Source organism: Lissotriton vulgaris, chromosome 2_1, assembly GCF_964263255.1.
Source record: "Lissotriton vulgaris chromosome 2_1, aLisVul1.2, whole genome shotgun sequence".
Classification (NCBI taxonomy): domain Eukaryota; kingdom Metazoa; phylum Chordata; class Amphibia; order Caudata; family Salamandridae; genus Lissotriton; species Lissotriton vulgaris.
The window spans coordinates 557,595,022-557,607,987 of NC_141687.1; the positions used below are offsets into that span (position 1 = coordinate 557,595,022).

The 12,966-nt window shown below is 43.7% G+C and overlaps 1 protein-coding gene across 3 annotated transcripts in view; it reads right to left on the reverse strand.

Annotated features, from left to right (window-relative positions):
* The window catches only part of LANCL1 (LanC like glutathione S-transferase 1), a 639,396-nt gene that overhangs the window by 539,890 nt on the left and 86,540 nt on the right, over positions 1–12,966 (reverse strand). Inside the window, exons 1-2 of one of the 3 annotated variants that reach the window (XM_086955554.1) lie at positions 5,000–5,118; positions 4,200–4,300 (exon numbers count right to left, since the gene is read on the reverse strand). In XM_086955554.1, coding sequence (XP_086811680.1) covers positions 4,200–4,280 — 81 coding nt within the window. In that variant the 5' untranslated portion in view covers positions 4,281–4,300; positions 5,000–5,118. Of the gene's footprint in view, positions 1–4,199; positions 4,301–4,764; positions 4,784–4,999; positions 5,119–12,966 lie in introns of those variants that run through there. The other 2 variants (XM_086955556.1, XM_086955555.1) reach the window with 2 other exon arrangements.

Here is a 12,966-nt window from a genome sequence, read left to right on the forward strand (position 1 = left end):
CACTAAGAGCGTTACTGAAACTCCATTAAGAACAAAAACTGCTTTAGGTCTCTGTAAGACGACATGGGCATCATCGTCAATACAAAAAGACATATCAGGAGGAATAATATCATCTTCGGCAAAGTTTACTCTATTATAGGAAGGACCCTTACAAGCTTTGCTAATGTGGCCTCTCTTCCCACATTTGCGACAAGACTTACCGCGAGCAAAGCACCCCTGCAAATCAGCTGCATGAGACATACTTCCACATTGGAAGCAACCTACAAATTTACTTCTGCCCCCAGAAGCACCATTAGGAAATTTTTGCTTAGAAGGGACAAACTTAGGTCTGACATCACAATGGTTAACAACAGCAGAAGCATCAACTTTGTTGACAACATTGACAGTCTCCTCTTTCTTAAGCTTAAGAAGACGCATTTCTTCCATACACTTGTCTGACTCTTCAACCACTTTCGCAATGGTGATGGCTTCCACAGTCACATAAGTGTCCTTACAGCGTTGGATTCTTTGCTGCCCAAAGTTTTTGCTGCATCCTTTTATTTTTGCACTGGACAATCAGTTGGTCTCTGATGAGCTGGTCAGCCATAGCACCAAAATCACACTTCAAAGAGAGTTCTCTCAAACTAGCAACCATCTGATCTACAGTCTCCTTTTCTTTTAGTGGTACTGTGTACAATTTATGCCTCTGCATCACTATATTCACTTGTTTCCCAAAATATTTTTCTAATCTCAATTTTGCTTCATTGAACAGATTGTCTACAGGTTGACCATCCGCACCCAGAAGTTCAGGAAGGAATTTGAAAACATGTTGGCCTGCTTTACCCAACGAATTTAAGAGGATGGACTTCCTTCTTTCTTGATGCAGGAAATCTAAGGCCATCAATGCCCTCTAAATAGTTTTCAAAAAACCCTAACCATTCTTAAGTTGCAAGAGGAGCTTAGTTTGGGTTCATCCAATGATTTAGTTTCACGTGGTGAGAGATTTGTTCCACGAAGCGCTGCTGAAGGAGAACACAGGGACAGTGACAATCAACGTCAAGGTGAGAAGGACAGATGGACGAGATGAGTAGAAACAGGATCGTCGCCAAAATGTTGAAGTTAGGACACGGAGTGGACACAGGTAAGTTCAGCTTCTTTATTTGAAGTTACAGGGAGTATCAGTTAAGGCTGTACATCCTGCCTCAGCAACCGTCAGCCATGGAATACAGAACAATCAGTGACCTGCACTCTAAAAGATGTCACCTGGAATGCTGACTACCTCATAGGAAAATAAATGCATTAACAAGTCACAACATAAACGCTTCTAGGGCTCTTTCTCCAGCTGAGGAGAGGTATTCCGTAATCGAAAGAGAGACATTGGCTGTTGTCTGGGGCTTGGAACATTTTAGGAGTTTTATATGGGGCTTGCATGTGGATGCAAGGTGTGAGCACAAACCTTTAGTAAAAGTCCTTTCTCCAGACGGATTATTAAATGCCTCTCCAAGGATTGCCTGGATGTCAGTCAGGTTGTTGGATTATAGATACACACGTTCTTACATTCCTGGCGTAAAGAATCAAGTAGCTGATTGTTTAGGTAATTACCATTGCCATTAATGTCTTCCACTGAAAGTTGGGATGACTTACAGGTTGCTGCTATTGATTTAAGGAAAGTCCGTAACTCATCTTTGCGTCCGCAAGAATGGGAAGAGAGTGTAGTAAAGGATGAGCTTCTGGTCAAAGTGAAGGAGTGTATTGTAAATGGTTGGCCAAGTAAAAATACATTGAGTGAGGAGTTAAAACAATTCTGGGAAGTACGTGATGAATTGTCCCTTAAGTATTGCAATATTTTGCGTGGTGAGAAAATTATTCCTCTAAAGGATTTGAGATTAAAAATCATTCAACTGTGCCATAAAGGGCATCTAGGCATAGTTAAAACAAAGAAGTGTCTAGAAGAACTGTATTGGTGGCCAGGGGTTTGTTCAGAAGTTGAAAGAGCAGTTAGAGAATGTTCTGCTTGTTTAAATTCTGATAAATCTCAGAAAGTTAGCACACCTCCCTTATGTCCTATCCAATGCCCGGAAATGCCTTGGGAAACTTTAAGTTTTGACATAACAGGACCTATTTCAAAGGATGATAGCAACAAGTATATTTTAGTCGCTGTAGACTATTTTTCAAAATGGCCTGAAATTAAAGTTGTAGATAGAGCAGACTCAGATTCTGTTTTAGAATTTATGGATGAATTATTCCAAAGAGAAGGTTTGCCTAAAATTATAATCACAGATAACGGAGCTCAATTTAAGTGTCATAGAATGGATGAGTATTTGAAACGGAATGGTATTACTCACAAAATCACGTTTATTTATCATCCTAGCGGAAATGGAGAGGTTGAGAGGTTTAACCGTGTTATTAAGGACTCCATTTAGTTAGCTAATTTGAGAGGACAAGATTGGATTATTGGGATCAAGAAAATGGTTTGGATGTATCGCATCACTCCTACTATCACAGGATTTAGTCCTTTTACTATTATGAAGGGGCAACTACCATTTACTAAAGATAACCAGTGCTGGATGAAACATTCTAAATTGTTGGAATGGTCTCCAACACAGGTAAAAGAAAACATTGAGTTACATCAAGGCAAATATAAGGGGCATTATGACTCCAAACATAATACTAAGGTAGTTGTTTTGGGGGTTGATGATGTAGTGAGAGTAAAGTTACCTTTCAAAGTAAGGAAAGGTCAGAGTAAATTTTCTATACCTTTAAAGGTAATTGATATTTTTTTTAATTCTGCCAGATTGTCTGACAGTAAAGTGTGGCATATAGGAAGAATTGTAAAGTGTAAGGAAAATTTAGATGACAGAATTGATGCTCAGGGTCATCAAAGTTCTAGGAGTTTTCATTGGCTTGGTCAAAAACAGGTGCAGGATGAGAATTCCTCCAATTCGGAGAGTACAGAGTTGATTGATTCAGTAAATGTGGATTTTCATGAGCCAGAACAGGTGCACGCTCAGCTTTCTTCTAATTCTGAAAATACAGAGTTGATTGATTCAATAAATGGAGATTTCCATGATCAAGATTTGTCTTCAGTCGACATTGCCGTGAGCAGTTTTGGGAGAGTTATTAAACATCCTGTTTAGGTAAAGGATTATATAACATAAAATTAATTCTTCTTTGATTTAAACTTCCTTGTTGTATTTTGCAGCGGGTGGTGTGTTGTTTTTATTAGAGACTAGCAGCCCGCCCCAGCATTGCCCGGGGCAGAAGGGGGCTGGGGGTAGCATTTCAGGCTTGCGTGCACTCCCGCCCCGGCCCGCCACGACATTGTCTGTGTCCCGGACAATGTTGTGGTGGGCGGGGGCGGGGGCAGGAGTGCACGCAAGCCTGAAATGCTGCCCCCAGACCCTGAGCCTTACCGCAGTTGTTCCGGGCCAACCTCCCGCACCGGCTCCCTCCCGTCCCGTGCTTCAGAGCCTTACCTGAGCCGCCGCTCCTCCCCGAGCTCCTCACTTCACCGCCGCTCCTCATCGTCATCACGTACATTGCGGCCAGCGCTACATCGTGGCCGTCAGCGTCGCGGCCGGCGCTACTTTCAGGGCACTACTTTTTTTTTAAGTTATATTTTTTAATTTACGCTTATTTTTTATTTTCTATAGCCTATGTCCATCTGCACACCCTGTGGATTACAACAATGTATTGGGTGTGTGGATTGGCGCTGTGGTTCCCGAGTTTACCTTGCCAAAAGGTTTGTGTTCTCTCTTTATAATAGTAGTATAGATTCTGAATAGGATTTTTGAATAGGAATTTTAAACTATTTTAATTGAAAGTATTTTAATATTTAATGTATTTGTTTACAGCTTAGAATGTTTGTATTAAATTGAATCTTTGTTTTAGTTCTAATTGTAAAAGGAAGATGTGTTGTGTTTATGTAGCACTTTAATTGTCACGAGCTGTCTCGTGTCATATCACTGATGACACATAGAATCTCCATGAGTCATCGGTGATCAGTTGAGGCAGCAACTGAATTGATGCAGCAGCTGTTCCGAGTTGCCGAAGCGGTGTTGGCCTGTTATATTATTTACTTCAATAAAATATTCATCAAAACATACAAATTCCGGATATATTTACTTAACAATTTCTGACCTATATTTGCCAAATATTTATAAGTGAATTGATTGCAATGCATACTACACAACACAACTCACTCCGATCCACAAACTCACCCTGCCGGCTGAGTCAAAGTGACCGGAGAGCTGATAGGGGTTGAAGTCGGGATAGGGGTTCTGGAAGGCCCGTTCTGTCATGGCGCAACACCGTAACGCACCTGGAGAGGACAAATTAAGACATAAAGCAAACGAGCATGTAGAAGCCGAGGTGCACATATAGTTGGCATCTATCATATGCATACATGCCAATAGACCAGATTCCGGCGAGGGACTTCCGATTTTTCAAGCCAAAAATGGCTTTATTTTAGCTGTCTTACGCCTGAAATTGCATTTTTTTTTACAATAGAAGTCAATGGTGAATTTTCATTCTCCCGATTTTTTATTTTAAATCTCCCACGCCCCTGTCCTAAAATGTTGGCATGTATGCATATGTACTACTGCGCTATCAAGATGATGGTGACGGTTAAAAGTAATCCTTCAGTAAAACTCATTGTTGTCTCTCTGGCCTCCTGATTTAGATCTACGGTGTATTTTTGTTTGCTCTGGCATCAAAGTTAAGTTTGACAGTGGGAACACACAATGGACTGTTTCTCTCGCTAAAACATACAAAAACGTACACTACCTAAATACACATTATCTTTCCGTGTACACAGAAGTGAAATGTTGCCTATCGTTTTTGGTACAGCAGATAGAAATGTTTGATAATCTTTTCATTTAAGATCCAGTGAGCAGTGGATAAGGCAATAAAGAGATGTCGTCGCAAACCGGGGTACACTGATAAATCATAAGCAAGACAGTCCCATAATAAGTTTTCTTTTACGTAAATCACGTAAGGTGAGCACACATGCCCTACTTACACGGACAGTCCGTAAATTCAGCCTAATGTCCGTTGACAGTTAATTATCTTTAGAGAAATAGTATGGATTGTTTTTAGTCCTTGGTGTTTAGTACTTCCAGGTCGCAAACAGCCAATCCCATGGTTAAACACATAACGTACGTGTTTTGTTTCGGAAGGACTGGTGTAAAGTGATCTACTATTGGAGCACACGTGGTAATTCGACCAATCCAAGGGCGCTTCCCAAAAATTCAGTGCTTTATTGGCTGTTGAGTCCACACATGTTCTGGTGTATAGTAACATCGTGGGACCCTGTTCGGAGGGGAGCAGGTGTCTGTCAATGGCCGTGAGTTGTGCGGTTTGGAGCCGGCAGCGTTTTCTCCTGTGGAAGAATGACATAGTTAGTCCTGTCTTGGCCGGCATTGGTCGGGCCTGGTCATGACAGCCGATGTTGTCCTGGCTTTTATTTGTTCCTATAAGTGTAACGGTCGGAAGCGTGGAAATAGCGCGACATCCCCTATCTTGTACCTCGGAGTCTTTCTATGGTGCCTAAACTCGTTATGGAAGTCGAGGAGATAGAGGCTTTCAGACATTTCGTAGTACCCAGGGATCAAGTCGGGGTACCACGCGGGTGGACGACGTCCCCCCACTTATTTTACCAGGAGCTCGTACTGGGGCAAAATGGAGCCACACATTCACTCTTTGGCCTCTCTGGGGCGAGATTGGAGCTCATTCAGAACGCTGCTCACTCGCTGGCTTCTCCGATGCAATCGTAGGTGAGCGAGGGGAGGCAATGAGTCTGATGGGCAAGCCACCTTTTGTGACGTCACTTCCTGTTGTGACGTCAGCGTCCCCCCACTTCTTTTTTAGGTCGAACCTAGAGCAGCGCATGCGTTGCTTGCTCGACTTTAGTAAGGGGGTTTTCGAAGTGCTACCCTCAAGCTTTTCCTGGCCTAAAGCTTGCGTGCATGTGCGCAAGCGCAGCCGCCATCTGCCTTTCTTATCTCACTAAGCTTCTATATCTCTAACAAAAAGCAGGCGCAGAGAGCTCTCAGAGTAAAAAGGATGCATTTCCATTTTTCATCCGAAATGTGCTACACTTCGTATTATGTTTTGTAAAATGACGGAGCTATAAAGGCGACGTCGTATATCTAGAACTAGTGAGAAGACAGCGTGCTGGGTTAATGCGATTGCTGCAGTGGTCTGTGCCGGAAGTCGTGGGCTTCAGTCCGACTGACTGAACTTCGAATTTTAACATTAACAGGATGATTAAATGGGAGTGTTTCTAATCTCAGGGAAAATGCAGATTACCCGTGCCGTTTACTCACCTCGGTCTCTACCGCTACAACTCCTCGATGTCTTTGCGTCTCTAAGAACGGCTTTTGAACCCTCCGCAGAGTTGGGCAGATCCCCATCCCCATCAGGTGGGTACCACCCATTCCTCCCAGCCCAGGAACTCGACCAGATCAAGCTAGCCTTTTCAACTCCGGCCTCGTCGCATAAACACAGAAAACTATTTGTGTGGTACATTCTGAAAGCACCAATTGCTTATACTTTTGTTATTACGAACTGTAGCACATTGAGTCCCCGCCACCCTTATTTAAAAAAAGAATAATACTGGTAGGTACAATATACAAGGACATTGCCATCACTAAGAGAATGAGGCTTTTGCATCACATAATCAGTGGCACAGGAATTATATGGCAGTGGAGGACCAAATTATGCAGCAGGGTTGACTAAATTATGTGGCCTAATCGGCACATTTTGATAGTATTAAGTCATTGTTTTGTCATTTGTATGCATGTTAACACCGTCTGGGAAAAGGTTTTGCCTCATTGATGCCAGATTAACACCCAAAAACAAGAATAAGCCATTTAAAAGTGACCAGTCAATATTTGCAAAGAGCTTTCCATTTCACTGCAAGAAGTGTTGCTGCTATTTGAGTAACTTTTGATCTATTTGAGATAGAAACATTTTTGTTCAAGTCTGCAGATTATGCAGCAGCTGAGGAATTACGTGGCAACTGCAGGTAAGCCATAATCATGTAGAAAACACTGGCAACATATCTGCATAATTCCAGTGGCCATAACCATAATTCACTGTGTGTCCACTTCCTCTCCTACCCTGTCTCTGTATAAACCTTTCTATAAGAGTGACTTAAAAACATTAGTTAAGGACCGCTAATAACCTCTAATTGGGGAAGAGAGTCATAATTAACAAAGATATTCCCTGTAAAAGACTCAGTGTAAGGGACATCAACGTAAGAGTCCAAAACCAGCATTGGCATAGCCAATAGGTCTCGCTTTTGGGACCTTGTAAGTATTTAGTTATGCAGCACAATATCCGTGGTGCAACAACATTAACTGTTGCATGGTCAAAAACTCTATAAGGCCCCAAAGGTGAGACCTATTGGCTATGCCAATGCTTGTTTAGTACTTGTGCCCTGCTTTGTACTACCACATATTTATGCTGATCAGTATTTTTGTGCTCTGCGTTTTTCAAAAGTAACTGTGTAAAATAAAAATAGTGTACCAAACTATATTTTTAACTACTTTGTGCCTTCTTAGGCAGAATAATGCAAAATAATGATTGGTGTGCGATTTCCCTATATGCACCAGAGAAGCAACACTGGGTGGAGTGAAGAGCTCCAGCCTTAACCTTTTCTTTTACTGGGATACGCACATGATGTAGGTTCAGTCTGTGAATAACATGTAAAGAGCAACGGTGGCAGGATATTTGAGAATAAAGAATTAACTAGCATTTGCGCCAAGAATTTTCAATTCTAATAAGGACATGGAGGCGAGGATTATGCTTCTCTTTCTTTTTTATTGCCACTCGCATTAGCCAATCAAAAACTTTTGTATGTAAAAAAAACACTACGCAGCCCATGATTCTCTTGTTATACATCACTTCCTGTCTGATCCTATAAGAGCCACCATAGTCATTACGTGAGCCTCTTTCTTTGCTCGAATGGGAAAGTCCCAAGAGTAACTCAAGTCCAAAGAAATCCTCCAACGTGGAAGAACCAAACAGGAACATTAACATCTTCTTAACTAGAAATACTGCTACTCCATCTTCTCCGAATCTGGAAGGAATGGAATACAAGAAACCCGTAACAGAAGAATCAATACATGCAGGTGGGCAAACATTACAAATATTGTAATACAACCGGGTGGGATAATCCTCGCCCCGTGTCCTTAATAGAATTTAAATTTCTTTGTGCAAATGCTAGCTAATTTTTTATTCTATTACAGGACCGAAGGCTTCAGATTATGCCAGTTTACCGCTTATCAAATACAACCGAGGCTATATCACCCACAGGTTTTTCCTAAAATCTTTTAAAAGTTGATTCAGAGGACCAGTCAGCAGACCGCATGATATCCTGAATAGTAGACCCAAACATGAAGGTTTTGGAGGCCATAGCTCCAGGCACAGAATGTGCACCATACACTTGGGTATCAATACTCGCCTCTTTCAGGACAGATTTTAACTATCTGGCTATAGTAGCCGCAGATACCGGTTTGTAAGGTTTTTGCAGGGCAATTAACAGTTGAACCACACAATCGGGTTGTATTGATCTAGTACATTCTTCACAAGCCTTAGACATTGAACTACACATAATTTAGCATTACCAGGAAAAGCATGGTATTCAACACATTGTGACAAAGGGCCAGATGTAGGTAGGCAAATACCGGTCGGTAACTCCCGAAATTCGGTAATTTTGGCCGTTACCGACCGGTATTTGGAAAATGAGATGTAGGTGGGCATTTTACTGATTCAGTAATTTACCGAATCGGTATTATAAGAAATCTGTAAATTACAGATTCCTTAAAATACCGAATCGGTAAATTACCGATTTTGCTTTGTAGGGAGCACTCAAATGAGTGCTTTTCCCCTTTTAAGATTCGTTATTTACCACCAGCTACAAGTTGGTGGTAAATAATGAAAACCTTGGAAAAAGCATTTTTTTTGCTTTTCCAACAGTGCCATGTTGCAGACATACATGCCCTTAGGGCATGTATGTCTGCAACATGTGCACCCATACACAATTGAGGGGTGCAACAAGGTGTCAAAGTGAGACCCTACCACCCTTCAATGTTTCCCCCTTTTAACGAATCGGTAAATACTGATTCGGTAATTGGCATTCATTCCTATGGGCCTCCAGGCCCATAGGAATGAATGCCAATTACCGAATCGGTTTTTACCGATTCGGTAATTACCGAAACTTACCGATTCGGTAATTTTTTCGGTAAAATTACCTACATCCCATTTGCCTGTTCTTAAATACCGAAATGTATGATTCGGTATTTAAGAATCGGTAATCTGGGATTACCTACATCGGTCCCAAAGTCTTCGTTCTGGCTGTAATGTTAAAGGAAACTCCTTCCGGAGTAAATGCTCTAACTGTTAGATCCAGGGCTTTCACATCGGAAGAGCGTTGACAGGCAGATGGGCATAAAAGCATAGCCAACTTGCACAATAGTTGTTTCTGGCTCAACATGTCAATATCTGGTCATCTGTCAAATATGGAAATAACTAGAGAAACATCCCACAGAGAGGAATACTTTGGTTTAGGTGGATTTGCTACCCTAATACCTTTTCGTAACTTACAAATTATTGTATACATACCAATTGGTTTGCCATCTATCTGAGAATGGCCAGCTGAAATGGCCAACCGAAAAATGTTAACTGAATGGTACGCCAGCCCCTCCAGCATTTTCAGACAGAAAATTTACAACATGGGATAGATCACACGCACCAATGAACCCAGCCTTTCCAGGCTGAAGAATAACATTTCTTGGTGGAGGGAGCCCAGGCTTGCTTGAGGAAAGATGCAGCTGCGTCCGAAAGTCCCTGCATTTGCCATCTTTGCCTGAAAGTCTCCAGGCCATCAGAGACAACTGTCCCGCTAACATCTACGGGTGCATTTCTCCACAAGGGCCCTGGAGCGTCGTTCAGGATGACAGTCATCCTGGGGGAGTCTCAGCTCATTTCCAATAATATTGGGAACCAAGGCTGTGACTTCCACATGGGGGTTATCAAAATCACTTCTGCCAGATGGCGAGACACCTTGGTAGTCACACTGGGAATCAATATGAATGGGGTAAAGGCGTAATTCAGGCCCTTGGACCAGTCCTGAGAGAACGCATCTGTCGCCAATGCCAACAGATCCGGTCTCCAGCTGAAGAACATCTCCAACTGTTGATTCAGTCTGGTCGCAAATATGTCGCAGCTGCCCCAGATCGTTTGCAAACAACTGACAAGCTGTGGTTGTAGTTGCTAATCCCTGTAATCCTTGAGGTGCCGGGAGTTCCAGTCCACTACTATGTTTGACTGTCCCAGGATATATTCGGCAATCACTGATATCTGACGACTTGGACAGTAATGCCAAAAGTTCTTCACTATTTCCGCAAGCAGGGAGGACCTTGTGCCTCCCAATTTGTTGATGAACCGTATTGCTGAGATGTTGTCCATCCGCAGAAGGATGCAACATGAGATTTGCTTAGGTGACAGTGTCCGGATCGCGATCAATCCTCCTAAGAGGTTAAGGCAGTTGATGTGAAGGGCGAGTTTGTGCAGTGACCATCGCCCGACTATGGAGATATCTCCACAACGATCACCCAAGCCCCAAGGGCTGGCGTCTGATTCTATAACTACCTCTGGTTGAGACGCGAATTTGGCTCTGCCGTTCCATGCCTCCACATGGCTTAACACCACAGAATTTCTTCTCGCACTTCTTGAGTAAGGGGTACAACAGTCGTGTGAGAGATGCCTCTTTGAAGATTCTGTATCTTCAAACTCTGAAGGACCCGATAGTGAAGCAGACTCGGGAAGATTGCCTGTATGGAGGAAGCCAGAAGACCCACGATCCTGACAATTACTCTAAGTGAGACTGTTTGTTTGGACAACAAAGTTGAGCGCTCCTTCCTGATGATTTTCAGTTTGGAGGGGGAAGACTTAACTGGGTCGTTGAGAATCTTTGACGAACCCCAGAAAATCCACGGTCTGCGAGGGCGAAAGGGCTGATTTGGATTTGTTGATCACGAATCCCAGGTTTTGCAAAGTAGTTATGGTCATTTGTAAATACTGTGCAACTACCAGTAAAGATTGCGCCATGATGAGTTTGTCTTCTAGATACACAATCATGCGAATACCCTGCTCTCGTAGGTAGGCTATCACCGGTCTCATCACCTTTATGAAGCACCAGGGTGCTGAGGAGAGCCCGAAAGGAAGGACCAAATACTCGAACCACTGGTTCCGCCAATGAAATTGAAGGAAATGGCTGTGAGGGTGAAAAATAGGTATTGACAGATAGGGTCCAATCGGATCATACCGTATCCTTCCTTGTGAAGATCAGCCAAAAGATGGATGCCCTCCATCTTGAAGTGTTTTTATGTCATGAACTGGTTTAACTCCTTTAAATTCAACACTAACCTGTGGCCTCTGCCGTGAGGGCTCTCGTTGCAATGCACTATTGCGTGTTCCTGCAGCAATGCGTCTTGTTCGGAATCAATAAAATTGCTTTCTAGTTGGGAAAAAGAAAGCTGTCTGTGTCGATTGTCCTGATAAGGAGTTTGATAGAAGTCTAAATGGAAGCCCTGAATTGTTTGTAAAACCCATGCATCCTGAGAAATTCGAAACCAATTGTGATAGAAAAATTGAGTGTGACCCCCTAAAGGTATTAGAAAGTTGTCGGGAGCACTTACCTGCAGAGTCTGGGGTCTCCTCGGTGTCCACCTCTATGGGAATGCCTCTGGTTGAAGTGTTGTCTGGTGGGGTAGAAGGTCGCCCCACAAGTAGAATCCCACTCTCCAGGGCCCCTGGAGTAGCCTCCTCGCTGAGGACCTTGAGAGAACTGACGGCCTGGGGAGTGTCCTCTGCCTCGCCTGGCCTGTCGAAAAAGGCCATCTTGAAAGACACATTTAGTGCAGGATCGGGCTTTAACGTGGTGAACATGCCCACCTACTTGGAAACATCCTTGACAAAGCATTCTCTGAAGAGATTGCCTTCTGCCAGGGGCCCTGGTTCCGCTGTCGCCAATTCAGTGAGGTTGGAATCCATACGCATGAGGAGTGACTTCTGTAGTTCCGTAAATAGAGCGCAATTAGTGTTTCCCAAGAGGCATGCGGCCCGCTGGGTCTACCCACCCAGTACGTCTGGGTCCACCACAGTTCCTGACTCTTGCGCCTGTAGGGCCATTGCGAGGATCTCAGCAAGAGGGCCTGCCACATCCAGGAGTTTGTCCTGGCAGCCTCGCCAGGCCCTATCTTAGGGTCCTTTGCGAACTTCTTGAGGAATGTAAGCAAGCTCGCGTCTATATCTGGGGTTTCCGCAACCTAGTCAGGGATGTCTGGCCTGGGGCATTCTGAACGTAATCTATTGCACACCTCCTTGTCAAAGCTCCGCCAGAGATTGTCATGTAGATACGCCGCGACTTCAGGCGCAGGAGCCCAGTGCGAAGAACTAGGGTGGACTATGTCGGCAGGGTTGAAGGGGAACAGAGTGGACATAGTTTGGGATAGGTCTTACTCCACTTGTTTAGTTTTACTAGATTTTTTCTTCGGGGGAGGCTCGTCAGGGGTGTCAGTCCCTGTGGTATCGGTGTCCGTATCAGTGTCAGGACGCTTGGCCTTACCAGAAGGAGGAAGCCAAGACAGGGCAAGGATTTTGCCTGAGGGCAACTATCAGTGGTATCTTTAGCTGGTTCAGTAGGGGTAGTAAAGCCATGACGCTTGACAAAACGTTCCAGCTGTTTAGTTATCGGTTTCAACGCAGCCACCAACGCTTGCTGCACAGTCCCAGGGACTGCCTTCTCTACGGCATTATTCACAGACTCCTGGATGGTAGCGTCCGGCGCCTCCTCAATATTATCTCCCAAGGAAGGGGTGGCCACTTCCTCCTTATCAATCCTCCATGATAGCTAGAATTCAAGTAATGTACAGAAGAGGAGTAAGGGGGGAGCCAACCCACAGCACACACCAAAGATCG